The sequence below is a fragment of the Thermomyces dupontii genome, assembly GCF_041956625.1.
Source record: "Thermomyces dupontii strain NRRL 2155 unplaced genomic scaffold VTN31scaffold_7, whole genome shotgun sequence".
NCBI classification, from domain to species: domain Eukaryota; kingdom Fungi; phylum Ascomycota; class Eurotiomycetes; order Eurotiales; family Trichocomaceae; genus Thermomyces; species Thermomyces dupontii.
In genome coordinates, this window is record NW_027192313.1 from 735,428 (window position 1) to 759,219 (window position 23,792).

Below are 23,792 nucleotides of genomic sequence, written 5' to 3' on the forward strand. Positions count from 1 at the left end.
TGATTCATATCATCTAGAAATACTGTACCCTGGAATAGCTAGTACATAGACCATCTGAGGGTGGATGGAAATACATCTCTCCTCGTAACGCATTAATGGCATTGATGAATAACGAGTTATTGATCTTTCATGCTATCATGCCAGAACTTTATTACCGCGTCAGCTCCTTCTCCCTCCTGCGGTCTTTCTGGGGATCACCACTGCCATGATCATCGCCGAGGGACACACGTGAGAGCTTCCCCATACTCTCGGACAAAGCCTCCTCGATGGCCTGCGTGTCTGCCCGGTGCTGCTCCTTGCGCTCTATTTCCTTTGCCTTCCGCTCAAGTTCCAGCGCGTCCAACTCCGCCAGACGCTTGCGGGTAGCCTCCTCCTCGCGCTCCTCGGCGGCGCGCCTCTCGGCGCTCTCGAGCGCCCGCAGCTCCTCGTCAATCTCATCCTCGTCGATGGCGGATGGCCCGGCGGTGTCGCCGATACCGGCCAGGACAGCGCTGACCTCGTCGACCTGCGCCATCTCTGCGCGCAGCTCCTCGACAATGTCCTCGACGCGCTCGATGCCGCCCGTCTGCGCGCGCAGGGCTCGCAGCACATCCGCGCTGGCCTCCATCGCGCGCACGATCTGGACCTGATCCGCGGCCTGCTCGATCTGCAAGTAGACCTGCTCGAGCTGTGCGAGGGGGTCGGAGCGGTGCTGCTGCGCGCGCTCGGCGAGTTTCTTCGAGCGCAGGGCGGAGAGCGCGGAGATGCGATTCTTCTTCTGCAAGGCGGATCGGGCGTCAGCGTCGAGCTCGGCGACGCGCCGCTCAAGCCGCGCAACTTGTTGCGTGAGGCGGGAGATGAGTATTTTGAGTGATGCAATTGTCTTGTCTTGTTGGCTGAGTGGTGATTGGTCGTCTTTTGTGTGGAATTTGATCGTCTGCGGGCATTCCATGTTAGTCTCCGAAGAGATTACAGTGATGCAATGACTGACTTGGCCGTCGTAGGCGATTGCTTTGCTATCCCGGCTCAAATACACTAAGAGTACGTCAAAATCCGAGTCGGACAGCTCCGCAGACGAGTCCAGCACCGTCGCAAACGCTTCGCAGAACTGCTCCCTTGCATAAATCCTGTCCAACGGCGACGAGGCTTCAGCCAATGCTTTCTGCACGACTCTGTTCGCGGCGTCCTAGATCAGCACCATTAACTCTTGAGCCAAAACCACCACATTCACCCAGACAGACCTTGAGGTTATCCACAAGCACCAACTGCTGCTCGCGCAACGTTGTCGACGACAAGGATCCCTCCCATCCCACCAGAAAACCCGTCAATTGCCTCCACCCCCATTCGACGACCTTCCATGGACTCAGCGCCGAAGGATCAATCATCCGCCACCGGCTTGCGCTGAGACTCGACGCGCTGCTCAAGTACACCTGCAGCGGGAGCATGCTTCTCTTTTGCATCGCCTCGTCCTTCCCGTCGCGGCAGTCATAATCAGCCTTATCACCTCTTCCAACCTCGCTAAAACGGGGTATACACATACAAACACACACCCCAAAGCCACCGGCTTCCCCCATTCCGGACTTTCCAGCTCCTGGAGAAGATTCTCATCAACCTTTAATACGAGATGATCCCGTTTCCGGCCCGCAGTTCCATCGCCGCTCGTGACTACCTGTCCTTTCCGCGCCGCGTTGATCAACGCCTTCTCCCACGAGGATACATTGACGACATATCCATCCGGGTTGGTCGTCTTCTGTATCGCAAAATCGGAATATAACGAAGGGAGACGGTTTCTTCATGGAGGTTTTGAGTGTTAGCTGTTAAGGTCATGTCCAGGCATGTTACGCCGGATGTTTACCTGCGAAAGGATTCTTCATGTGATAGGATGTACTCCAGCAGGCCGCCCATCTTTGCTTGACCGAGAGCGGCCAGACACCGCAGCTCCGTGACTGTCTTGATTCCAGTGCGTCTAAAAGCCAAGACCTGCTTTGGCCTCAGCCACGAGTGCCGATTGTCAGGATATTCAACGACCACTCGAGCTTCATTCAGGTAGTCCATCGTTGAGCTTATCGATAAGATAAGATAACGCACGTGATTTGTGGATGGGCTATCTGTCTCTACATGTATCCAAGTGAACTTCCTTCACATGGCGTCGAAGGTGCAGTGCCGGTACGGTGGCCCTACAGCGTTCATACTCGTAGTAGCTCATAAAAACACAATCCATATATATAGCCTACCGTAAAACGCCGATTATGTATCAGGTATGCTCTACTCAAAATCATCATCCTGTCGAGGCTCTTCCCCCTGCGGGACCGCACTTGGTGGCCCGCTCTCCACCATCGCTGGCGTCACGATGAGCGACCAGCGATGGGCTCGGTCGTCCAGTTTCTCACTTGTTTCTTCCGCGCCCAACTTCTTGGCTACCTCTGTCTCATCACTCGTGTCAACGCCCTGGGCCTCCAAATACTCGACCTGGACGACGCGCTTCAGGTTGTCCATGACCGCCTGCATCTCCGGTATCGGGTAGATGCCTTCCTTGTCCAGCACTTCGGCGTATAGCCGCTCCGCTTGCTCTAGGCACACGAGCGCCAGCGGTGTTTTTCCCAGCTTTAGCCAGGCGTCGCTTGCGAGGACACTCCACATTGCAGCCTTGCGGCGGCGGGATCCAAACGGGGAGCGCGCGTTGCTCGTTTTCGACGCATAGCAGGCGGAAATGCGCTCGGTGATGAGATTTCGGCCGATTGGACCGACGAGGCCCATCTCCATAATGCGCATTGCCCACCGTGCGGCGCTTTCAGCAGCCGACCCACCCCTGCTCATGAGCAGTTCGACGGATAGGGTGAGACATCGCAGCGCATTCTCGGCGGCGGAGCACCGGGTCAAGTAGGAATAGCATGCTGTCTCGATCAACTGATCAATTGTTTCCAGCTTGTTCTTCGCATTTGAAGCGAGGGGATTTAAAAGCATGCTCACAGCACACATCTCATGCGCCCCGGCATGGTACTTCCATGCCTTGTCATTGCCATAATCGGCTCGGATCAGGTCGTATGTGGAGGCCGACAGCTTCCAATCGCGCAGCATAAATGCATAATCTGCCAGCTTGCGCAGGATCGCCTCCGGGGTGTCCGGTCGATAGCACCCCAACGAGGGATCATAATTGCCAGTGTTACCACCACCCAGCCCGGAAGAACCGGACTTGGACGACCCGAAGCCAGCCCAGCGTCGGGACATCGACATGAAACGGCCGCTGAGTCCGCGCCGTCGGGAGGCAACTTGGTCATTCCAAATGGCCACCTTGTTTTCCATAAATGGAATGACCGACTGCACAACCAGCTCCCGCACCATCATTTTAATTGCATTGACATCACTTTCGAAAAGGTAGGGAACCTCTGTGCCGAAGTCAATCAGAACATCTGTGTATCGTCAGTCATAATCGAAGGCGGACAAGAATTCGAGGGGACATACTCTTTTCTTCTGCTTTGGAAAGATCCTCCGCCGGCGATAGCCATTCTGTCGACGGGACCTCGACGCTGTCATCATCAGTCTCGACGCACTGATTACTCCGTAATCGTAAAAGGTGACAATGTAGCCCGAAATGACGTTTCATCTGATCGTAGAGTTTTGTTGACTCGCCGATATCATCCCGGTCTTCATCATGCACCAGGACATAGTATCGAAGAAACTCCCCATGCACCCATGGTGGAGGCGCATTGCTGCCCTGACTGGTCTGGGCGTAGAGTTGGCGGAGAGATTCAAGCGGCGTCTTGTTGCGGGAACTGATGGCAATCACACATGCTACAGGATGCATAAAGGTTTCGTGCGGAGTCGGACTGTTGACGCAGAGCAGGCGTCGCAGGAAGAGCTGGTAAAGGGGGGAGGCGGACAAGGAGTTTGTAGCTGGGGATTGGCTCAGTTGCGACCATCGATTGCTCGTGCTGTCTGCAGCGTCCAGTGTGTTCTGCAACACCGCTTCCAATTGTCCCATTGCAGAGTCTACAGGATCCCGACTGCTGGACACCGGCTGGGTTTCTGCGAGGTCGATGAGTCGAACTCCATAGTCCTCCCATCCACGACTTGATCCCACACTGTCGCGGATTACCACCCTTCCGGGCACCTTCTCCCCAAATGGCCGTAGTAGTTCCCGGAAGCCACCTTTGAATCCCTTTTGCTTGACCAGCTCATGGGTATCATCCGAGGCTAAGATGGCCACTGCCGGGGAGAAAGCCCGAATGATAAGCGACCTTACATCGTCGGATCCGTCAACAATTCCGCCCACCGGCGACCCAGCCGACGACCTCCGAAGCTGAGTCGAGCTGGAGAACCTTCTACTCGGCGAGAGCGAGGAGGGTCTGGGAGAAAAAGTCGGAGAAGCTACCGGAGTCGTGTCCCCTAGATCCGCGCTAATCCGCCCGCTGCTCTGCAGCGGATCGCCCGAGAACCTGGACTTCTGGACAGCGATGGGGGCTCCTGGCGCGAAGGATGGCGGGGGCTTCACCGGAGCTGCATCTTCCGGTGATGTCATGGGCAGCTCAGGGAGAGTAGACCTGAAGAGAAAGAGGTCGGATAGGCATTGACTGCGGCGGCGAGTGATGGTATAGGTCAACGACAGCGCAGGTCGAAATCAAATGCAGTGAGCGTGGGGATTGATACTATTTCCACGCTGGAACTGAGTGATGTGAGTGACACTGTTGGACAAAGGCCCAAGGTAGGTACAGTACGGTAGGTAATCGGCGGCGTAATGATTCTCAAAAGCCCGGATCTGCTCAATGTCTGTCTGCACCTGCATCCAGGGCCAAGTAAGTTGCCCAGCCGGTGTGTCCCTGCAGGTTCGTCTCGCCAGACATTACAGTCACTTGATGCGTGCAGGCCGCAAACCACGTGAAGCCAAAGTCTCCATCACCCGATTAGGTAATCATGAAGGTCCTCCAGGCCTCAGCTTTCTGCCTTATTTTTCAGGCACACTACGAGTACGTATACTTACAAGTTACGAGTACTCGTACGAGTTAACTACTAGCCTTTATTAGGTAGGTAAGTTACATAATGACTGAGTCATCTGAGTGTATGCCTCAGGGTTCAGGCACTCAAAAATCTGTGTCACCACAGGGAATCGAACAGAAGCAATTCCAAAGCGTCGATGACGTCGCTCTCGCCCGGACGTAAATGCGAGGAGTGCGCATGTCATGGAATAGACCGCAAACCTCTCTCGTGTACAAGTACAGCGCGGCCGTCGCCGTCGACGTCCTTGCTCCCCTCCGCAGAACGAGATATTTCCATGTAACATCCCACTCTCCTTCATTGCGGCATCGACTGGCCAGTTTCATGCTGGAAAGCAGCGCAGCTGCAGACCCATGCCAACCGGCGCTCAAGAGGCGCCGCTTATCAACAATGGCTGCCGCTGAGGAACCGGCGCAGCCACTCCCTCAGCTACAGCTGACTCCAAGGGAGACCCTTTTGAAGCGACTCATGCTTGACGTTCGGGAATACATCTTGCAAAAGCAGAAGAACGAAGGCAAAACGGAACAGAACGAGGAAGATTTGGTCTTGCGGTTTACTGGTGGTTGGGTACGAGACAAGCTTCTGGGTATCAATAGCCATGACATCGACATCGGGATCAGTACGATGACGGGCTATCAGTTCGGCATGGAGCTGAAGGAGTACCTGGATGTGCCGGAGAATCTCGAAAAATACAAGGACAAAAGTGGCAATGGCGAACTGAACGATGTCGTTGGCAGTCTTCACAAGATCGAGGCCAACCCGGAGAAGTCCAAGCATCTGGAAACCGTGGCGACCAGGATCTTTGGCATGGAAGTGGATTTGGTGAATCTACGAAAGGAGACCTACACGGAAGACAGCCGTAACCCTCAGATGGAGTTTGGGACTGCCGAAGAGGATGCGCTGCGTCGTGATGCGACGGTCAACGCCTTGTTTTACAACCTGAATGAGTCCAAGCTCGAGGACCTCACCGGAATGGGGCTACAGGACATGAGGGACAGGATTATTCGAACACCATTGGAGCCTTATCAGACGTTCAAAGATGATCCGTTGCGTGTCCTGCGGTTGATCCGGTTTGCCAGCCGGCTGGGGTATCGGATCGAAGAGGAAGCCAAACAGGCCATGCGGAACGAGGATATATCCAAGGCGCTCAAGGTCAAAATCAGCAAGGAACGCATTGGGACAGAAGTGGATAAGATGCTCAAAGGTAGGATCCCCCTCACCGGCTCCTTGAGACTGGTGCTAAATCGTGCAGGCCCTGATCCTCGGGAAGGGCTGCGTCTGATCGACGAGTTGTCACTGTTTCCCACTATTTTTGCCAATCTTCGGGACGACGCCACGGCGGATACGAGTACGTGGTCTCGTGGCTATGGCACCCTTGCAAGGATCATAAGGCCTGCCAAAGATGACGAACTCGCCTCGGCCGCCGAGGTTATCCGCCGGGTTCTCCTTCGGGATGCAACTGATATTCACCATGCATGGGTTATTGCCGCATTTGCACCATGGGCGACGGTCCCTCCCCGCGTCCGGACTCGAGAGGACAAGCAGCCTGTTCCTCCTCGGACAGCCGAGATCGCGCGAGACGCCCTACGGTATGACAACCGGACGGTGGGCTTTCTCAAGGAGGCTACGATCAAATTCCGCTACGCTATTGAACTCAAACAGTCCGTACTCACAAAGAGCATCCCTGGGACCAGCCGCGAGATCCGACGTCACGTCGGTATGTCTCTGCGCAGGTACAAAGAATGGCGCGTGTGTATCGTCATGGGGATGCTTCAAGAAGCCATGGGCGGCGCGGAACCATCTAAGGGTAAGTTGTTTTACTGGAAAGTGTACGAACACTGGAATTAAGTTTGGTTCTAGTGATTCGGGAGTACGGCGAGTTCCTCGCCTACATCGAGCAGGAAAACTTAACCGATGTCGATACATTACGCCCGCTTGCCAACGGCAAGGAGGTTGCGGCCGCGTTGGAGGCGAAACCAGGGCCGTGGATGTCGAATGCGATGGAGATGGCAATCCAGTTCCAGCTGCTGCACCCGGAGTGCACGGAGAAGGAAGAAGTACTGGAGGAACTGCGCCGTCGCCGCAGCGAGTTGGGTGTGTAGAGCTAGACATGAATTGTAAAACAATGGTTCATTCTTTCATCGCGACGCTTGGGACGTCCAGATCCAATATTCGAACATATTCATCTAAACGCGCGGGAGCTTAAGTATCTTTTTCATCCGCATTGTGTAATCCCTCGCAAAGTCTCGGACTACAGCGAGTCTCATCGACTAGGCGTCAATCCATCAAGCTCAGCAATGCTCTTCGTGATTGCAAGCCCCGTGGGATCTTACGACCCAACTGGATTCCGAACTGGATTCAGGACGGTGTTGCTCGGGACCACTGATTACGCCGAGCGAGCATAATCTTGCGATATTGATGACCGGGAAGTTGGGCGACGACTACTCGACCTAGTTATGCCATTCGTACACTGTTCCGTGGCAGCAAGCCATGTCGCGTGGATCCCAACAGAAACTTTGGCTCTTTGGCGAAGAGGTTTAAATAGTAGATCAGCGGAGTGGCCACCATGGATTCTTTCATGAAATTGTTCAAAGGTTGTTTACTCCGTAGTTAGTACCCTTTTTTTGGCGTGCCTTGCATAGCCCTAGCCCCTCAGCAATGTATGCCTTGTTTCAACCTTGCCCTCCCATACAGTACCTATTAGATGGTGAAATCGAATAGGACGGAAGACTTGACTCTCAATCTCTCTCACCACCTCGGCGGTTAAATACATAAAACCATCGCCAGTAAACTGAGGTGTGATTGGATCCTCATCCTGTCAGTTTCTCTTTGTCTCCGAACATGGCGAACACTAATTTCTATTTCCGGCGCCTGCAAGCAGGCCGGGGGAGAAGTGAACGACATCGAGGCCGGAGCCCTGGGCGCGCTGACTCGGTACATATAGTGTACATGCAGTGGACCCAACGTAAGCGCGACATTCATGCGTTTATAGTGTTCAACTTGTGAGGACAACGCTACTTCCATGTGCTGCCTATAACGAACCACGAATGTCACCTGCAGCTATGTCGTCTACGGCCCATGTCCAGAGATTGACAATTGACCAAAGCTGACCAAGGTGAAATCTGAAATTAAGAAAAACCTGGTTTTAGTACGAGTATGAGTAAGTAGAAGCCACCGATTCCGCGCGTGTCTTCTACTTCTATCCGTACCTTATTACATATAGTACGAATACAAGGAGTGCTCGGTACTGAATTGGAGATCGGAATAAGTTTCAACTCACTGAAGCGAGGTGACTGAAAGGTTCAAAGGCCGTCTCATGATTCGTTTGCTGGCAAAGCATGTGCATGATGTGGGCTGGCTCTTGAATGGAGTGCCGAGTTGAGGAATGAAGCGGCGTTATCCTGTTACGAGGGAAACGCTACGAGAGCGCACGAAACAAATGAAGCAGATGCTCTGATGCATTAGAGAATGCTGAACTCTCTCTGCCTCCTCGAATCTCGAGGAGATCGTAAGCTCACTAAATAGAGGTACCTAGTATTACTTCTTTCGAGTACCGGAGGTTACTTTAGTAGTAGGTACACAATGGCAAGACAAAGACAGAAACCAGCCACCTCAAAGAGATGGCTGATAGATAGCTATACGCAAGGAGTGCCAGACTGTGCAACAGGGACAGTGAAGAAACAAGGAACAGATAGGTGCCTGGAGGCAAGGAGTGAGTCAGTCAACTGGCGCGCGCTGCAATGGATACCGGGGAGAGGCAATGCATGTGACAGTACGGTGACGATACGGTATCATACCAAGTGTCGTACACGTAGTGTACCCTGTACCCTGTAGTCTAGAGCTCTTGAGGTACTACTAACACCATCCAACGGTCTCTTAGGGCGGAGGCGTTGCAACGGTAAAGCTTCATCCTTGCCCGTTTGGGTCCATACGACCATTACAACTATTCCAGGGTCCAAGGGGGTAGCAGGGGATATCTACACAGTATTTTCCACATCCGGATAAGGTCAATGAAGCCATCCAATATGGCCACGCAAAGCGAAATATGCGAAGATTGCTTTATAGACAGGCGAGATCATAATGCAGTCGGGTCTCTCACGTTGGCGAGAACCCCGCAGCTCGATGTTCGCTTCGCAAAACCGATAGAACTGTCGTCTCGACCACACGCTTCATTTATTCGATAGGAGGCTAGTTCGGACGTGTTCTCTCGTTGGACCTCCAGTTGAAAGTTGTGCCTGCGAGATTGGTAGCAGTGATTCGCCATGGGTGTCCCGTTCAGCAAGCCCGCGGCTCCGGCCAAGATTCCGACGGACACCGTCCTGCCTTTTAACTACTTGGACGACCAGATTATATTTCGAGACATGCGTCTCCAAGTCAGTCTCTGCTTCGACGATGTCCTGGATGCGGAAAAACTTCGCGGGGCACTCGCCCGGTTACTGGAGATGAAAGGGTGGAGGAAACTAGGCGCTCGGTTAAGAATCAATGTCGGTCTGATGTAAGAAAGGAGTTTAGATGAGCTGGTAGATCTAACAAGATGGATCAGCCAGAAGGAAAGCTGGAATATCATCTCCCCGCGACGTTTGATGATGGTCGTCCGTCATTTCTGTACAGTTTCGAGCATTTTGAATCCTCTATCGCGGACCATCCCGTCGGCTCTCGTCTCCCTCGCGGCGGCGGCGATCGGCCGGCCATATTCGATGGAGGCGACAAGTTTAACTCACTGCTGGGGGACCCCCGCATGCCTCGAGATTACAAGGAATGGGCCAACTCGGACACACCCCAGCTGGGCCTTCGGATAGTCACTTTCACCGATGCCACTTGCGTGACGATAGCTTTTCTCCACTGCTTGACAGATGCTATTGGCTTTGGAGCCATTTTGCGGGCATGGCTTGCGATACTCCACGGCAAGGAAGAGGAAGTGCCGCCATTCTTCGGCTTCGACACCGATCCTATGTTGAAGGTCTTCGAAAAACCTCGGCCGCCACGATTTGTCATCGCTGATAAGATCCTCCGTGGCATTCCGTTGTTCATATTTGGTATTCGCACGAAGTTCCAATCGTTGTGTTACGGAAGCGAAGAACGAGTGACTTTCTTCCCCGCTGAAAAGGTGCAGCAGATGCGCCAGAACGCTCTGGCGGACCTGGCCGCTCGAAACCCTGACACCCATGACAAGCTGTTTGTCAGCGAGAATGACCTTTTGAGCGCGTGGTGGGCAAGAGCCCTAACGCGCATTGAACGATCCGCACCCAGCCGCACCATCAGCATCATGAATGCCTTTGACTGCCGCGGCGTCCTTGCACAAATGGGTCTCGTCCCGTCCTCCAACGTTGCATTGATTACAAATTGCGTGAACTCATGCTGGACGGTCATGACTGCCCGTCAGGTCCTCGAAGAACCTCTCGGTCATCTGGCAATGCGAGTTCGCAAAAGTCTCGCAGAGCAGCGAACCCCAGAGCAGGTACATGCGAGCCTGGCAGAGTCCAAAAGTGCCATGGAGAGGACCGGCTACCCCATCTTGGTAGGTGACTCCGATATGAAGATGATAATGCTCGCCAGCTGGGGAAGAGGGAGCCTCTTCGAGTTAGATTTCTCGCCGGCAGTCACCAACGTTGGGACGTCGCTCGAAAAACGCTATAACCAACTGGGGAGGGCGTTCTACATCTCCGTTATGGACATAACTAATTTCGCGGTCCCCAGCATGGGCTCTGCGATTGGCAAGGATGCAAGGGGCAATTGGTGGTTCCGTTTCCGGCTGCGCAAGGATCAATGGTCTAAGATCGAGCAACAGATAATGGAATTGTGATTGATTCATCCTTCACAGTGTTGGTTGACGGTTCTTGGTGGGTTGAGTCGATTGCTGTACTTGATATATCGAGTCAGGCTACCTTGAGTAATCAGTATTATGGAGACAATCTTCCTGAGCCATTTTCACCCTCAAAACTCGAAAAAAAAATAAAATTCAACTGTGGTCAAGATTTGACTAGAATCCCAAATCCCACGAAGCACTGTGCTCTGGGAAATGCTCAAATACCCTGGTCTACCCAAATCTTAGTCAAAATCGATTGCAAATCGCCAGCGTCAGCGTCACTCAACAACCTGATTAGATTCTGTTTGACGGTGATGCACATCAAAACAATGCCCATAGTTATACGTAGTAGAGCCAGAGTAAGACCTCACATCTACTTGGTTGAGCCAGTTGCCTCCCCAATGACTGTTCTGAAACCGTGTGTCGGCATTGAACCGGCAAAGTATTCGGATCGAAGGCAGTTCAGCAAAGCACTGGAAAATGGGATCAGTAGATGGACGTTCAAATGATAAGTACGGAGTATAGTAATAGAAAACACACTTCAGACGACCAAGCACGGCGAAAATTAAAGGCCTGAAAGCGGACAGCCCTGCCATCTTGAACCGCAAGGGCCCTGGCTAAACTCCCTAATCATAAAGCTCTACGGTTGCACGTGGATTGACTTTCTGTTCCTTTTTGATGGACAGATCTTCGATCATGGCCTGAAGCTCGTTGATCGACCAGGAATATCCCATTGAGTTGGCGTCGGATAAGGAGTACTCCGTATACTAACTATTGGCAAAATGGCGGGACCTTGAACTTTTGGAACTCGAAAAATGATGGTTGGATATGTTAGTTCTACTAACTTTGAGGGAAAAGAGGATGTAGAGATGATGATGGTAGGAAAGATGATGGCATCCTCGAGCAGTCAGTTAGGGCTAGTCTTAGGCCACAAGACCCGAGTACCCGAGCCATTTCAAAATTACAAAAGTTTCACAACAATGAAATGAAAAATACCTAACCTATTATTAAAGTTAGGTATGGATTGTCTTTCAAAACTTGATTACAATGCCAAGAATCTACCTAGGTAATAACTGAAGCCGAATTTAGTTTAACTACTCATAGTTGAGTCGTTAAGGCTCGGGGAAATTCTTGGAGAACCGAACAGGTTCCAACTCCAAGCTCATGTTCCATCTCGACATCCGGTTGATTGTCACAGATGCTATTTAGACGGGATGCTAAGGATGGGAATCGTTAAACACATGGTATGACTTTTCGCCACGTAAAAAGCGTACGCCTACTTTATACTGAATGGCTTAAGCAAAGCCAGGACTACGGATACTACGAGTAGCCTACTATTTTTCTCGTGCTTCTGATTCCACACTTCGTTCATCGCGACATGGACGGTCTTCGAGCAGAAGCACACGCGCGCCTCCAGAATTTAGACGAAGACAGTATTCCGCCTCTTGACGGGCATATCACTTCAATTCCTGGGGATCTGGACCGATTATGGCGACACATTCTTTCGCACGAATCAGAGGACGATCTCCAGGTTTGCTCAAATAAACATGGCTGCTAAAAGCATCACTAACGATGAAATCAGATCATCGAAAACCTCGTCGTCGCAAGGGCCGTCCTAAGTACATGGAGCCCCGAAGCGAATCCTAACGAGGATGATGTCGAGGCCATCGCGGCATTCTACGCATGGCTTACCCAGGTGTCTCTTCCATCGTCCGAATTTGCTGACGCGCTAGAAGGGACATACTCTGCAGATGGTATGTTTGATCATCGAGTATGACTTAGCCCAGTTCTGATTCTCTGCCGCAGAAGAGAAGAAACCAAAAGCGGCTCTGTCGACGCCGTTGCGTCGAAAGCGGCAACGGTTCTCGCTCTCCATTGCGTGTCTCTCATTGCTCAATGCTATATCGCCGATTCTGCAGGCGGAAAACGCGGCGGACCTGGTGACCTGCGTCGCCAGTTTTGCGTCTTCCGACCGCGATCCGTGGACAAGCAACACGGTATATGCCGATGCGCAGGCGTTGTCACGGTCGATCGCGGGGACGCGCGACAGTCCATCTTTCTGGCAGACCTTGCAAGACGTCCTGGAAAAACGAATCAGGCCGCTCTTCGCAAAGACAAGAAACCCAGCCATCACCCCAGCAGGTCGGAAGAATTTCCATCCTCTCCCGCGGCCGCGCTTCGACGTGGATTGGACGGATCCGGAGACCAAGCCGTGGAAGTTCCGCGACGTGTATGCGACAGCGGTTGTGGATTGGGCGCTGTCGCAGTATCTGGTCGGTCCTCTCCCCCATCCTCCTTGGTCCAGGAACATGCTGTGCTGACTTGCGGCCAGCCCGCGGACGCGGAACATTTGGAATCTCATCTCGGACTGCTCGTTCCCCCAATCCTCTCCCTTATCGACGACGACAGTCTCGCCTTCAAGACACTCGGCTGCAACCTTTTGACCAAATTTGTGACACCGATCCGCGCAAGTGAGTCCGATATCCTGCGGCGGACGAATCTGTCGGCAGTATTCGACGACGCATTAGTTCCTTGCCTGCTCTCGCTGCCCACCCTCACACCGGAGGACGAGGCCATGCAGATCCTGTCAGCCGCGTATTCGGCTCTACTCCTCGTTTTACAGACACGCTACCAAATCAACAGCAGCAAATCCACCGAAGATGACGCCAAGCAATACACCGCGCGACTCGCGACCCTTCTCCGAGACAGCGCCATCCCTTCCTTCCACCACGTTTCCTCCAGCCCGGCGCGCTCCGCCTCCGCCGCTGCCACCTCTTCGTCCACCCTCCTCTCCTCCTTCCCTTATCCGCGCCTCTCCACCTTCCTCCTCGAACAAACCACCACCCTCGTCGCCGAACTCCGCATCCACGCCGTGAAATACATCAAGGACCTCATCCCGCTCGTCTATACCACCTTGTCCAACCCGTTTGCGCCGGCCCATCCGCCTTTGATCCATGCAGGCGTCGCGCTCGCGAAAGCGGTGATTCTAAACGCGCATCCTCGTGTCTGGCGGTGGCGTGGTGAGCTTCTCGCTGCGGCTTGCGGGTGTTGGAATAATCTCGCCGTCGATGCGTCCGTGAGCAGCAGCAGAGATGGTCAGGAAGTTGCGGTGTTGAAAAAGAAGCTACGTGGTATGGTGCATTTGCTGAAGCTTGCCGTTGATGCGGCGGCGCAAGATGAGCGCGAGCGGGATTTGCTGGGCGATGATGTGGACATTGGGCAGGAATGTCGGCGGTTGGTGGATGCAGACGGGGAATTGAAGGAGCTGCTACTAGGTGAGATTGATGCAGATGATGCCGAGTTTTTTTGAACGGAATCACAAAAGAACATGATACATCCGCGATATCATTCTGTCATAACTCATTTAGGTATCATACAATCCATAACTGTGACCGAGGACAGATCTACGGGTCCACCCGCTGCTTGAACAGACTCTTCCCCCTCAACCACTGCCGGTACCGCTTATACCGCTTCTTATCATAATCCTCCCTGGTGACGGTCAGCCCTTCCTCAGATACCGTTAAGAACTCGATGTAATCCGAGAAATCCTCCCCGGAGACGTATGCCTCATCACTGCCACCACCCATACGGTCGCTGGCTAGACGGGCCTTGTTCACGTACTCCAGCAGCTCCAAGTTCGCGCCGCGCTCGCGCAGCATGGCCTCTGCCTCGAGCGAGTCGTCCGATGTCACGACTAGCGGCACTTTGAGCGGGTGGTTGATGTATCGCTCGTACTCCTCCGCTTCGGCCGCGGTTACGGACGGGTTTAGCGAATCTTCAACTAGTTGGCGGAGGGTCCACTGCGCGGCTTGCGCCTTCGTGGGGGACGCCGGTTGCGTGCTCTGCACGCTGTCCGGGGCGGTGGAGGGAGGCAGGAGCGTGGTGCTGCTGAGCATTGTGATATCTTTCATGATACCCGTTGCCGGCGGCTGCATCTCTGCAGAGGGTGGGAGATGCTGCCAGCGAGGAACGTTGTCGGACTGATCGTTGCTGGAGTCCGGCTCTTGGATCTTGACCCCCCGACGAGACTGTGTCCCCGATCGGTCGCGGCTGCCGCTGTCGCTCTGCGTTCGGACGACGAATGGGCTAAGGTCGTAGCGGCCGCTCTGAGTCCAGCGGAATGGCAGGTAGCGCAGGGTCGAGTTCATCCGGAAGGGAAAAACTTTGGAAAATGACGACACCGCCAGAGGCCGGTAGTACTCTAGCCAGTAGTCATCGTAGTAGCATAGTGGTTTGTCTTTGACAGCAGATGCCGGTACTGGCTTCGTCATGGTCCGTTTCTCGAGGAACTCGGGCGTATACCAGCGGATGTAGTGTGGCCGCTTTAGCTTCCCCCATCTCCGCGGATCCGTATGATGGAGGTAGTAGTCCGTTGGTAGATCCCAGAGCATCGGCTGTCCTTGCGCATAGATGTAGTTTCCAAGAAAAAGGTTGTATGCCTCCTGCCGCTGCGCGTCCAGGAATGAGTTGTTGTAGTATCTCTTAAAACTCTCCACCATATCCCGCGACTGACCCGTCCACTGGTTCGTTTTTCGGTACGTGGCCATGGTATTGACCAAATGCGAGCCCCCGTATTGGATCGCGATCGTGTCACCATGATCATGCCACATGTTTGTAAACAGATTCACCGCGTCCGTGTCGTATTCGATTTGCGTCCCCTCGATCACACCGAGAGCATGGAGCTGATAGCCCAGCGCTCGCTTGCCAATCACGAACTGCGCAGCATTTGTCCGATCCAAGCAGTCAATGCAGTTGGTACGGACAACGCCGTTTTGCAGCCGCAAGCCCGATTCCTCATCATCCCCATTCTTGAAGAACCCGGTGAGAGGAAGCAATTCCGACGCGATGTTTTCAAGGGTACCAATGACATCCTGGTCTCGACTCTTGGATGCCCGACTCATATCCCACGCTTTGTAGATGATTTTCTTGTCCTCAGGCAGAAACTGATTGAGATAGTTGACGGCATTGGTATACTCCTTGAGTAGCTTGGACTCTCTCGGCGTTCGCTCCCTCGATTTCACGAGGTTTAATACGCACACCGGAGCTCCATACCTCTCAAAGAGGTTATCAAAATGTAGCGCGGCGGCGGAGTAGAACGGGTCAATCAGGTTTATGTCAATGTCCGGCTTCGGAGTGACACCGCTGCTGTCTTGTGTCCAATACAGGGGGATGCTACCTCGGTGTTGCACGTATGACGTGTATCGAGGATTGGCATATAGCCGTGGACCGGCGGAATGAAAGGATGTCGTTGTCATTTCCGAGACTATCTGCTCGGTTTCAACGTCATTGGCTACGTATCCGAGATCATTGGCTCCTCGTTTCAGAAACCGGGCTCCAGCGAAGAACCTTGAGCGGCGGGCAATGATTGTGATGAATATCGGCCGCCCATACACAGAGAATGTTGATTGGTTGACGTAGCCGTGGATGATGGGAAGACACCAGTCATATGTGCTCTTCAGGATGGCGACGGCGGGCTTGAGGAGATGATGGTTCCATACGAACATAGAGTTGTAGTCGTGCTTGGGAAGCGCGTGCGGATCATTCTCGAGATGTTGCCGTTCGCGTGCAATGTTGTGCTGCAATGTTCGGGTAATATCGTACGAATAGCTGAAGTAGAACGACCGGGTCAGGTCGAGATTATTCAAGATGCCAATGTACCGTGCCTCTTCCTGGTTGCGCTCCGGCCTGAGACGCGAACCTGTGGGTGTGCTGAGCGAGATGAGTTCCGTCCCATCTATCTGATAAATGTAATGTCCTCCGATCATGGCCACCTGGCTTCTCTTGGTAACCAGCAACATGTAGTAGGTGCCTGTGAAGCGGATAAAACCAAGCAAGCCCCAGGCGCTGCATTTGAGCTTCAGTCCGCCGGAGCCTTTATTACCGTCATCGATCGCATCTAGAAGCTGGCTCATCTCCTGCTTCGTATAGACAACGTCGTCCTCGACGAGGTTCAGTTCTTCAGACTCCGAAGTTCGCGCAATCTTCAAGATGCGGAACCGGGTATCCAACAAATCCATACCCACGATATAGTAGCGCGTTGCCGTCTCATACACAGAGAATTTGTGCATCCGGACCACGCCCTCCTCACCGGTCCGCTCGTACAACCGGCCTTTGTGGGCCGAGACTATCGGTGAGTCGATACGTTCGAAAGAAGAGGCAACCGGGGGTTCCTCGTCCTCTCCATCGGCATTTTCTTCGGCAAAGTTGTCCTCTGGTGCCACATCCGGGTTGTAGGAGAGCTGCGGAAAAGAGGGACTTCGGTCGTCGCGCCCCTGCGCCTCATCTTGCAAAGCGCCGTCGGGTGATGCGTGCGGAGGGTCCATCGGACGGTTTTTCACGGCGACCGGAGACGGCGCATCTCTGCTTGGTGGTAAAGATTCCAGTGCAGGCCCAGGTTCACCGGTCGCCGGCGATGGCGCCTGCGCCAATCGCGAGTCGGCCCCGTTGGGTTCGCCGACCGTGCGGTTCACCTCATTCGAGATGTCCATGGGGCCGTCATCTGGCGCTCCGTTTTCGGAGGCATCCGGTATCGATCAACGACACATCGTAGAGGTCTCCAGTGGCCTTCATTAAGGCTGAAGTGGCAGAGGACCGCAGAGCCGGGAAAGCGATCAGTGGTGTGGGGGAATGTACAAGTACCGTGTCAACCTGAGGCATCCACAATCAGGCATCTTCCCCGCCTGCTAAGGGAGGACCATTTAATAGGTCTGCTGTATACAAAGCCAAGCCAGAAGCAGAGATGAAAAGACGGAGTGGACTGTATAGGTGTAGTGTAAGACAAATCTCTACTCGAACATACATCATGTCGTATACTCGTACTATATGTCCCACTTAACGACCCCTTCGACCACAGAAACCACATGCTCCAGATGTTTGCGCACATCTTTGCACGTCCATCGGCGACGAGCGTCAACGTCGAGCATGCCTTTGATGGAGGTAGCCAGAAGATCAGCGATGCACAGTCGCTCGTCCACCGCAACTCTTCCGCAGTCCACTTTGGAGATGAAGTCCGCTGGCAGTTTGATGCCGTCCGCATTCCGGGTCAGATCAAAGAGCACCAGCTGACGCTCCATTTTGGTGTCAAATTTGTAGAGAAGCTCGAAAAGTATCACGCCCAAGGCATATATATCCAGTTTCTCATCGACTGAATAATCCGACGCTGCAGACCGCGGCGGACAATAAAACTCAGTGCCCACATGCCGCTTCTGCTGTGGGTTATCCTGAACGACGACTGCCCGACTGGCACTAGGCTCACTGTCACGCGTGATATCGGCGACAAGCCCAAAATCCCCGATCCGAGGGCGATAGGCAGTTTTGGATTCACAGTTGCATGCCTTACATGTAAGAACGGGATCATCCTGCGGGGAGAGGAAGATATTGGCGGGTTTCAGATCGCGGTGAACAATTCGTTGCGAGTGGACATACTCAATGCCAGCGAGAATACCCAGCATCAGTTCCAACGACGGGAGAAGATGGAAGCAGTGACGTGGAGAAGGCGGACGGTCTGGATCAACTCGAAAAGAAGGAGGACGAGGGCTGAGGAAGGTAGAAAGGGTAAGCGGGTGAAGAGACATTTGAATATGCAACACCACCGCGGGTGGGTGTGAGCCTTTGTGCAATTGAACCTGCAGCTTCGATGGGTCTTCAGTCAATCCATCTGTGAAGACGTCGCCGTCGGTGCCCCAGGTAGATGTGAGACCCCGCGACAGAGGTGCTGGGTCGGGTATGCTGAAATTTCTCTGGATGGACTCCACATCGTCATCCTCATCCGCACCGCTAATATTCCAGCTTCGTTTCGAGCGGTATGATGAGCTAAAATGACTGTCGCGGCTGTGCCGCCCACGAGGTTTCTGCTCAACCCGCTGCGAGATAGAACCGGACGATACCATCGATTTGGAGTCATCCTCGAAAATCACTACGTTATCGTCTGAATTTTCGAACACGATCCCAAAGCTCTGTTCTTCATCAATAGGATCTTCAATGGACCCTGATGTTGCTTCCTTTTCGGAATCTATCGCGTCGGATTTCCGCTCCGACGGTTGATCCGAAACTGAATATGTGTGCTCAATCCATGCGCTGTAGTAGCGGACGACATTGTGATGCTCCAGACGAGCCAATGTCCGGATTTCCTTCATGATGTGCTCAAGATGCTGACCACCATCTTGCTGCAGCATCTCCAAGCGTCTCCGGCTTACAGGGATCTTCTTGACAGCGTATTTCTGACCATCCACATGATTCCTGACTTCAAACACTTGGCCAAACGAACCTCGCCCGAGGACCTTGATTTCCGAGAATTCCATCATATAGCGGGATGGTTGGCTGACAACCGACGTCGTGGGCCCTTGAATGATAGAAACTGGGGAAGGTGTGTTCATAGGGGTCGAGGGCGGCTGCAGGAGGCTATTGAGGGCGACGACGTGACCATTGAGCTCCTGCCTGCTGCTCGAGTCCTGCTGAAGCTTTTGCAGATGCCAGGTCTCTTGTTGAGGTTTCTCTGTCTCCGTAATTGCTCCGAGTTGTTTGCTTGTGGCCACGACTTGCTTGGTAGCACTGTCGGGTGCTCCTTCTTGGGCTGACGGTGGAGCTATTTGCATGTCAACTCCCTCGAGAGCGGCACGACCGAGGATGTCCAAGCTGTCGCGATAATATTGCCTTGTCAACCCCCAATCCTCCCCATCTATGCCTCCAGCCACCACTCCGTGTGCCGAGAGCAGCTGCGATTGATATTGGTACATCTTCTTTCCCAGGAACCTCGCTTCCGGGGAATCTCGTGTATACTGCCCATGAGACCCTGGTTGCTGATTGAGGATCTCGGCGGCACGACTCATGCAGTAGAACTCCAACAAGGCAGACGTCATAACCGTTGCATGTCCATCGGCATCGAGATCTAACACGTTCCCCAGGCCATGATCATTTCCAGCTCGGGGATTAGTTGGAAACTCCTGGTCGATTGCAAGCTGCTCAAAAGCTTCGAGCATCTCCATCTCGCTGTTACGGTCATCCTCAGCGGCATTGGGGTCATGAGCGTGAGAGGGAAATTCCAGCTCTCCATCTTCAGAGCTGGACTCGGGATCCGAGATGGAGACATCGGCTTCAGGCTGGAACATCGCCATGTTGCAGTGTGTGCACCCAAGATGTCCTCGAGAAGAGAACGAAGCGTCCGTCATTCGACAGCAGAGTTGCTGTCCCTCGCAATGGCTGCAACGAGCATCGAAGCTCGTTGGCAATTGCTAACACGAATGTTGTTGGAGCGACGAAACCGTTCATCAAAACCGTCGCGCGTGAACAAACATTGACTCAGGACATGGTGACCCGCTTTCGCAGGACCTCTGTGCAATGCATGCACACTCGTATAGCCCTGATGGTAACCATGCACGACTCCCTGCTGATGCAAGCGCAGTAGTAGGTTGGTCTATAGAGCGCAGAGGACAAGTGATGTTTCCAGTAGGTTCTATGGCATTTCAGAATTTGTCATTGCAGAGGGCGTTAATTCAGGTTCAAAATCTGTCAATACGATGTCTGTCAACTGATATATCAACCAGTCACGGCAAATAGGAGCCCCAATCAAACCATCAGACAAGGGAATGAGACCAGGTTCAAAATTTCAGTTGCTCAGGACAGGTCTCATCTTTGTTGACATCAGCCGGTGCCAAGAATACACACGTGACTCAATGACACAAATAGACTGTACCTGAGGACCTTACCGTAGATATTTACGGAGTACGGATACTGCGTACCGTATCCGCGGCTCCCAAGAACGGGTCTCGTACGAGAAAATACAAGTAAATAATAAGCAAGAGTATGTACTTCCGTAGGTATCCGTACCGTAACGCCACTTCCAAGCCATAATCCACCTGTCGTTAACCTAGAGAATTCTAGCAACGCTTACTCCGTTCTGTTCTCCGATTTCATGCCTCCAGGCACATAGGAACAGTTTCATCCCTTTGCAGGAAGAGCAGCGATATTGATCTTTTCACAATTACCCAGATCTGTTAGGGTGACGGATTACCAACATTCGCATTCCCTACACACAGCAGTGTTCGTTGCCCGAACTATACCATATCCTGGTTGGTGTTTGGTGTCCCTCGTGCCAGGATATACGGAGTAGTGACTGAGAAATTTGCATGACTGCTCAAAAAGCTAAAGCACTTTGACGTTCACAATCATTGGCTCAGACAATGCAGTCGCGGTAGAATTGGTGTGCAACACACGAAGAGCGCCGAGATCATGACTGGTGGGTGGTTTGACCAAGACTCTGCAAAGAGCCCGGTCAGTTCAAGAACTTCAGCAAGACGTCGCTGTGATGACGCGTCTGGATATCGCACTCGTAATGCCCAGACTTCCGATATTCATATCATCTGGGACCAGAGCACCAGAAAATTACCGACCGACAGTGAGTGATAACTAACAACCCAAAGAGAAGCTACTTACCCGGATCGGAGACTCCGCAATGGCTCGGGAACTAATTCTAGACGGTAGTCTCCAGCATCGCATTGTGGTTGGAGTTTGGACTCTTGAACGCAATGCAGCCGCTGAGTATTTAAAAAGAGTGGAACTCCTGCATTTCCTGCAACTATGAGTCCAGTTCTCTTCCACAAAACCCCGATCCTTCACCGGGCAAGAATCTCTGCGAGCTCTGGATCAGAGATCAGGGAGTGTCCATTCAACAAACACCCTCCAGCGCATCCGAACGAGACATTGGCCTCTACCAACAAAACTTCCTGCCGTCTGGAAGTCCCTGGACGTGCAGCTGGCTCAACTTCTGCCAAATATTGGGAAAAGACGGTCCGGCGGTGAACTACTACTGGAAAAGACTACCGCTGGCACCAGCAGTGTAGTCTTGATGATGATAGTGTTACTGGCAGGATCATTGAGGGCAGGAACTTGATTACAAGACTGCAGTAGCTGGAAGAAAGACGCAATTGCGCGAGAGCAGCATCATCATGCGGATTGACTTTCGATTCTTCGAACAGTCTTCGGTCACATGACCTCCTGTGCCCTCGAGTCTTGACAAAGGACAAGCAGCCGGAGTGTCACATGACAGAATATACCCTAAAAAGGGCTGCCAGGACAAGACGGATCGTCCGGGTGTCCATAGGAAGCGGGAGGAGCATGGAAACCAGTTGAGAATTCGGGCAGAGTACAGAAAGACCCCTGGCAGGAAAGCAGATGCACTAAATGGGAGGAGAAAATGCAGAATTGCAGGCTGGGCCACCGGCAACATCTGAACAAGCATGCGCACGCAAGCAGACCGGTAAGACATACTACGCAAGCAGGTGAGACAGAGCACAGCTAATATTGCAGTTAGCTGAGCGAAATAGAGCGTAATTGTCATGGTAACGGAGATCGAGCAGGAATCGAGTGCAGGTAAGTTACTAGGCAGTGGCATAGTGACTATGACGGACACACGGGGAGGAACTGTATGTCGGGTTGATGCGCAGAATGCGGGCCAGGGACCCTTCGAATGCTGGAAGAGCATTCCCGTATGGAGGAGATTGGATATGCTCCTTTACGGTTTTGTATGGATATAGGGGAAGTAGTACCTAAGACGTACTTGACTCCGTGAGACGCATAAATAATTCACATTAAGAGTTCGTCAGTTATCATGGAATAGGGTCGTGAACAAGGTGCTAAGGCTGCCCATGACTACGGTTACTACATAAGTTCGCGGTTTGTTTGATCACAGAGCTAGGGTATGCCACTGGCCAAAAGCCACTATCAGTCGGTCGCAGAATCACGATTGAACCAACCAACAACGGAGCAAATCTAAGCAATTCTGTCGATTGAAGCTTAGGTAGTGATGTTTCTGTGCCTTTACTTGCAAATCATGATGCACCACTGTTTCATCAAATTATCAAATAGCCAAAAGTCCCTCTTGTTATACATCTGTCATGAACTGGCCGAACTAAGCTCAATGATATTAGTATGTATTCAACAAACACCATATAAGGCTGTTTTCGGACCTTCAACCCGTTGTTATCCATTCCGTGCGACGCTGTCCCGAGATCTTCCGGTTACTGCTTGATTGCATGGAGATAAACAGAGACTTCCTCTTTAAAAATCTGGTCCTTGACAAGCTGATCGGCTGACTCAACAATCCATGTCTGGCAATTCCTTTGCGTAATTTTCCTGCCAGGTACCACGACCTAGACACATCTCAGATTTAGCCAAAGCAGATTGTGAGAAGTCTAACTGAACTCACTTCGTCATCGATTGAATTCAAACTCTTTTCAGGCACCTTGGCTTTGTAAGCGCTTGCTTCAAACCCGCAAAGCGGCACATTGTTGTCTCTCGACTCTCTATCATCGAGCACCCCTTCCTCGTAGTCGAAGTACTTGGCATCAACCCACTGCAGCGGCACCCTGTTCGTTGGACTGTTTCCCGGATCACGGAGATCATGTTGACGGTTGATTTGAAACTCGAAGCCGCTCCTCACATCGCCCATCGCATGGATTCGTGTCCCGATGCCAGGGTCGGCATGAGAGCGCACGAAGTACGCCCAGTGATCTTTGAAGGGTGCTCCATTGTAGATGAGTAATTCTACCAGGAAAGCTCCGGGAGGGCCTGTCGGGGAGACGATAGGCGGCTTGGCTGCTGGCGCAGGAGCGGGAATGGTCGTTGTTGGTGGACAAGCCGGCGGCGGAGGAATAGATGTCATGATATGGTGTATATTCGCTTGGATAAGTTTGCAGATGGTTGAGTTCAGATTACTAGCCTACTCCATCCAGAAACGACTAGGGAACCCTGGTACAAGATAGATGAAGATCGAACTTGAATCGACAGAGAAGAATAAAGTTCCAGACAAAGGAGGCAACAACATATCCATGTACAGGAGTAAGATAAGGTAGCGAGTACTTTGATTAGGCTATTTACAACTGGGTACCCAAAACCTCTCGATTCACAAAATCGTCAAATTCCCTTCAAAGATAATACATCTGCCTAATAAAGCCCCAGGTACTCGCTTCGAAGGAAATCGAGCCCGTAGCATCTACAGATTCTTTAAAAAGAACGACGA

At 52.6% G+C, this 23,792-nt stretch overlaps 9 protein-coding genes across 9 annotated transcripts; 4 read left to right on the forward strand and 5 right to left on the reverse strand.

Moving 5' to 3' along the window:
• Window positions 1-151: 151 nt before the first annotated feature.
• Window positions 152-1,884, reverse strand: VTN31DRAFT_6599 (uncharacterized protein; the record flags this gene model as incomplete). The annotated part of the gene is made up of 5 exons (XM_069407226.1): window positions 152-916; window positions 971-1,165; window positions 1,221-1,448; window positions 1,520-1,769; window positions 1,835-1,884. 5 exons carry the CDS (start codon window positions 1,882-1,884, stop codon window positions 152-154), a joined length of 1,488 nt encoding a protein of 495 aa, XP_069258774.1.
• Window positions 1,885-2,244: 360 nt separating this feature from the next.
• VTN31DRAFT_6600 (uncharacterized protein) lies at window positions 2,245-4,498 on the reverse strand (the record flags this gene model as incomplete). Its single annotated transcript, XM_069407229.1, has 2 exons — window positions 2,245-3,389; window positions 3,442-4,498. 2 exons carry the CDS (start codon window positions 4,496-4,498, stop codon window positions 2,245-2,247), a joined length of 2,202 nt encoding a protein of 733 aa, XP_069258775.1.
• An 863-nt stretch (window positions 4,499-5,361) lies between these two features.
• VTN31DRAFT_6601 (uncharacterized protein) lies at window positions 5,362-7,073 on the forward strand (the record flags this gene model as incomplete). Its single annotated transcript, XM_069407230.1, has 3 exons — window positions 5,362-6,175; window positions 6,224-6,778; window positions 6,832-7,073. 3 exons carry the CDS (start codon window positions 5,362-5,364, stop codon window positions 7,071-7,073), a joined length of 1,611 nt encoding a protein of 536 aa, XP_069258776.1.
• A 2,160-nt stretch (window positions 7,074-9,233) lies between these two features.
• On the forward strand, window positions 9,234-10,774 carry VTN31DRAFT_6602 (uncharacterized protein; the record flags this gene model as incomplete). The annotated part of the gene is made up of 2 exons (XM_069407231.1): window positions 9,234-9,455; window positions 9,515-10,774. The coding sequence occupies 2 exons, from the start codon at window positions 9,234-9,236 to the stop codon at window positions 10,772-10,774; spliced, it is 1,482 nt and encodes a 493-aa protein (XP_069258777.1).
• Window positions 10,775-12,155: 1,381 nt separating this feature from the next.
• VTN31DRAFT_6603 (uncharacterized protein) lies at window positions 12,156-14,087 on the forward strand (the record flags this gene model as incomplete). The annotated part of the gene is made up of 4 exons (XM_069407232.1): window positions 12,156-12,308; window positions 12,360-12,531; window positions 12,584-13,050; window positions 13,110-14,087. 4 exons carry the CDS (start codon window positions 12,156-12,158, stop codon window positions 14,085-14,087), a joined length of 1,770 nt encoding a protein of 589 aa, XP_069258778.1.
• A 94-nt stretch (window positions 14,088-14,181) lies between these two features.
• Window positions 14,182-17,265, reverse strand: VTN31DRAFT_6604 (uncharacterized protein; the record flags this gene model as incomplete). Its single annotated transcript, XM_069407233.1, has 1 exon — window positions 14,182-17,265. The coding sequence occupies one exon, from the start codon at window positions 17,263-17,265 to the stop codon at window positions 14,182-14,184; it is 3,084 nt and encodes a 1,027-aa protein (XP_069258779.1).
• A 330-nt stretch (window positions 17,266-17,595) lies between these two features.
• Window positions 17,596-19,944, reverse strand: VTN31DRAFT_6605 (uncharacterized protein; the record flags this gene model as incomplete). Its single annotated transcript, XM_069407234.1, has 1 exon — window positions 17,596-19,944. One exon carries the CDS (start codon window positions 19,942-19,944, stop codon window positions 17,596-17,598), a length of 2,349 nt encoding a protein of 782 aa, XP_069258780.1.
• Window positions 19,945-21,004: 1,060 nt separating this feature from the next.
• VTN31DRAFT_6606 (uncharacterized protein) lies at window positions 21,005-21,321 on the forward strand (the record flags this gene model as incomplete). The annotated part of the gene is made up of 2 exons (XM_069407235.1): window positions 21,005-21,170; window positions 21,257-21,321. 2 exons carry the CDS (start codon window positions 21,005-21,007, stop codon window positions 21,319-21,321), a joined length of 231 nt encoding a protein of 76 aa, XP_069258781.1.
• A 1,470-nt stretch (window positions 21,322-22,791) lies between these two features.
• Window positions 22,792-23,435, reverse strand: VTN31DRAFT_6607 (uncharacterized protein; the record flags this gene model as incomplete). The annotated part of the gene is made up of 2 exons (XM_069407236.1): window positions 22,792-22,923; window positions 22,980-23,435. The coding sequence occupies 2 exons, from the start codon at window positions 23,433-23,435 to the stop codon at window positions 22,792-22,794; spliced, it is 588 nt and encodes a 195-aa protein (XP_069258782.1).
• Between the last annotated feature and the right edge of the window lie 357 nt (window positions 23,436-23,792).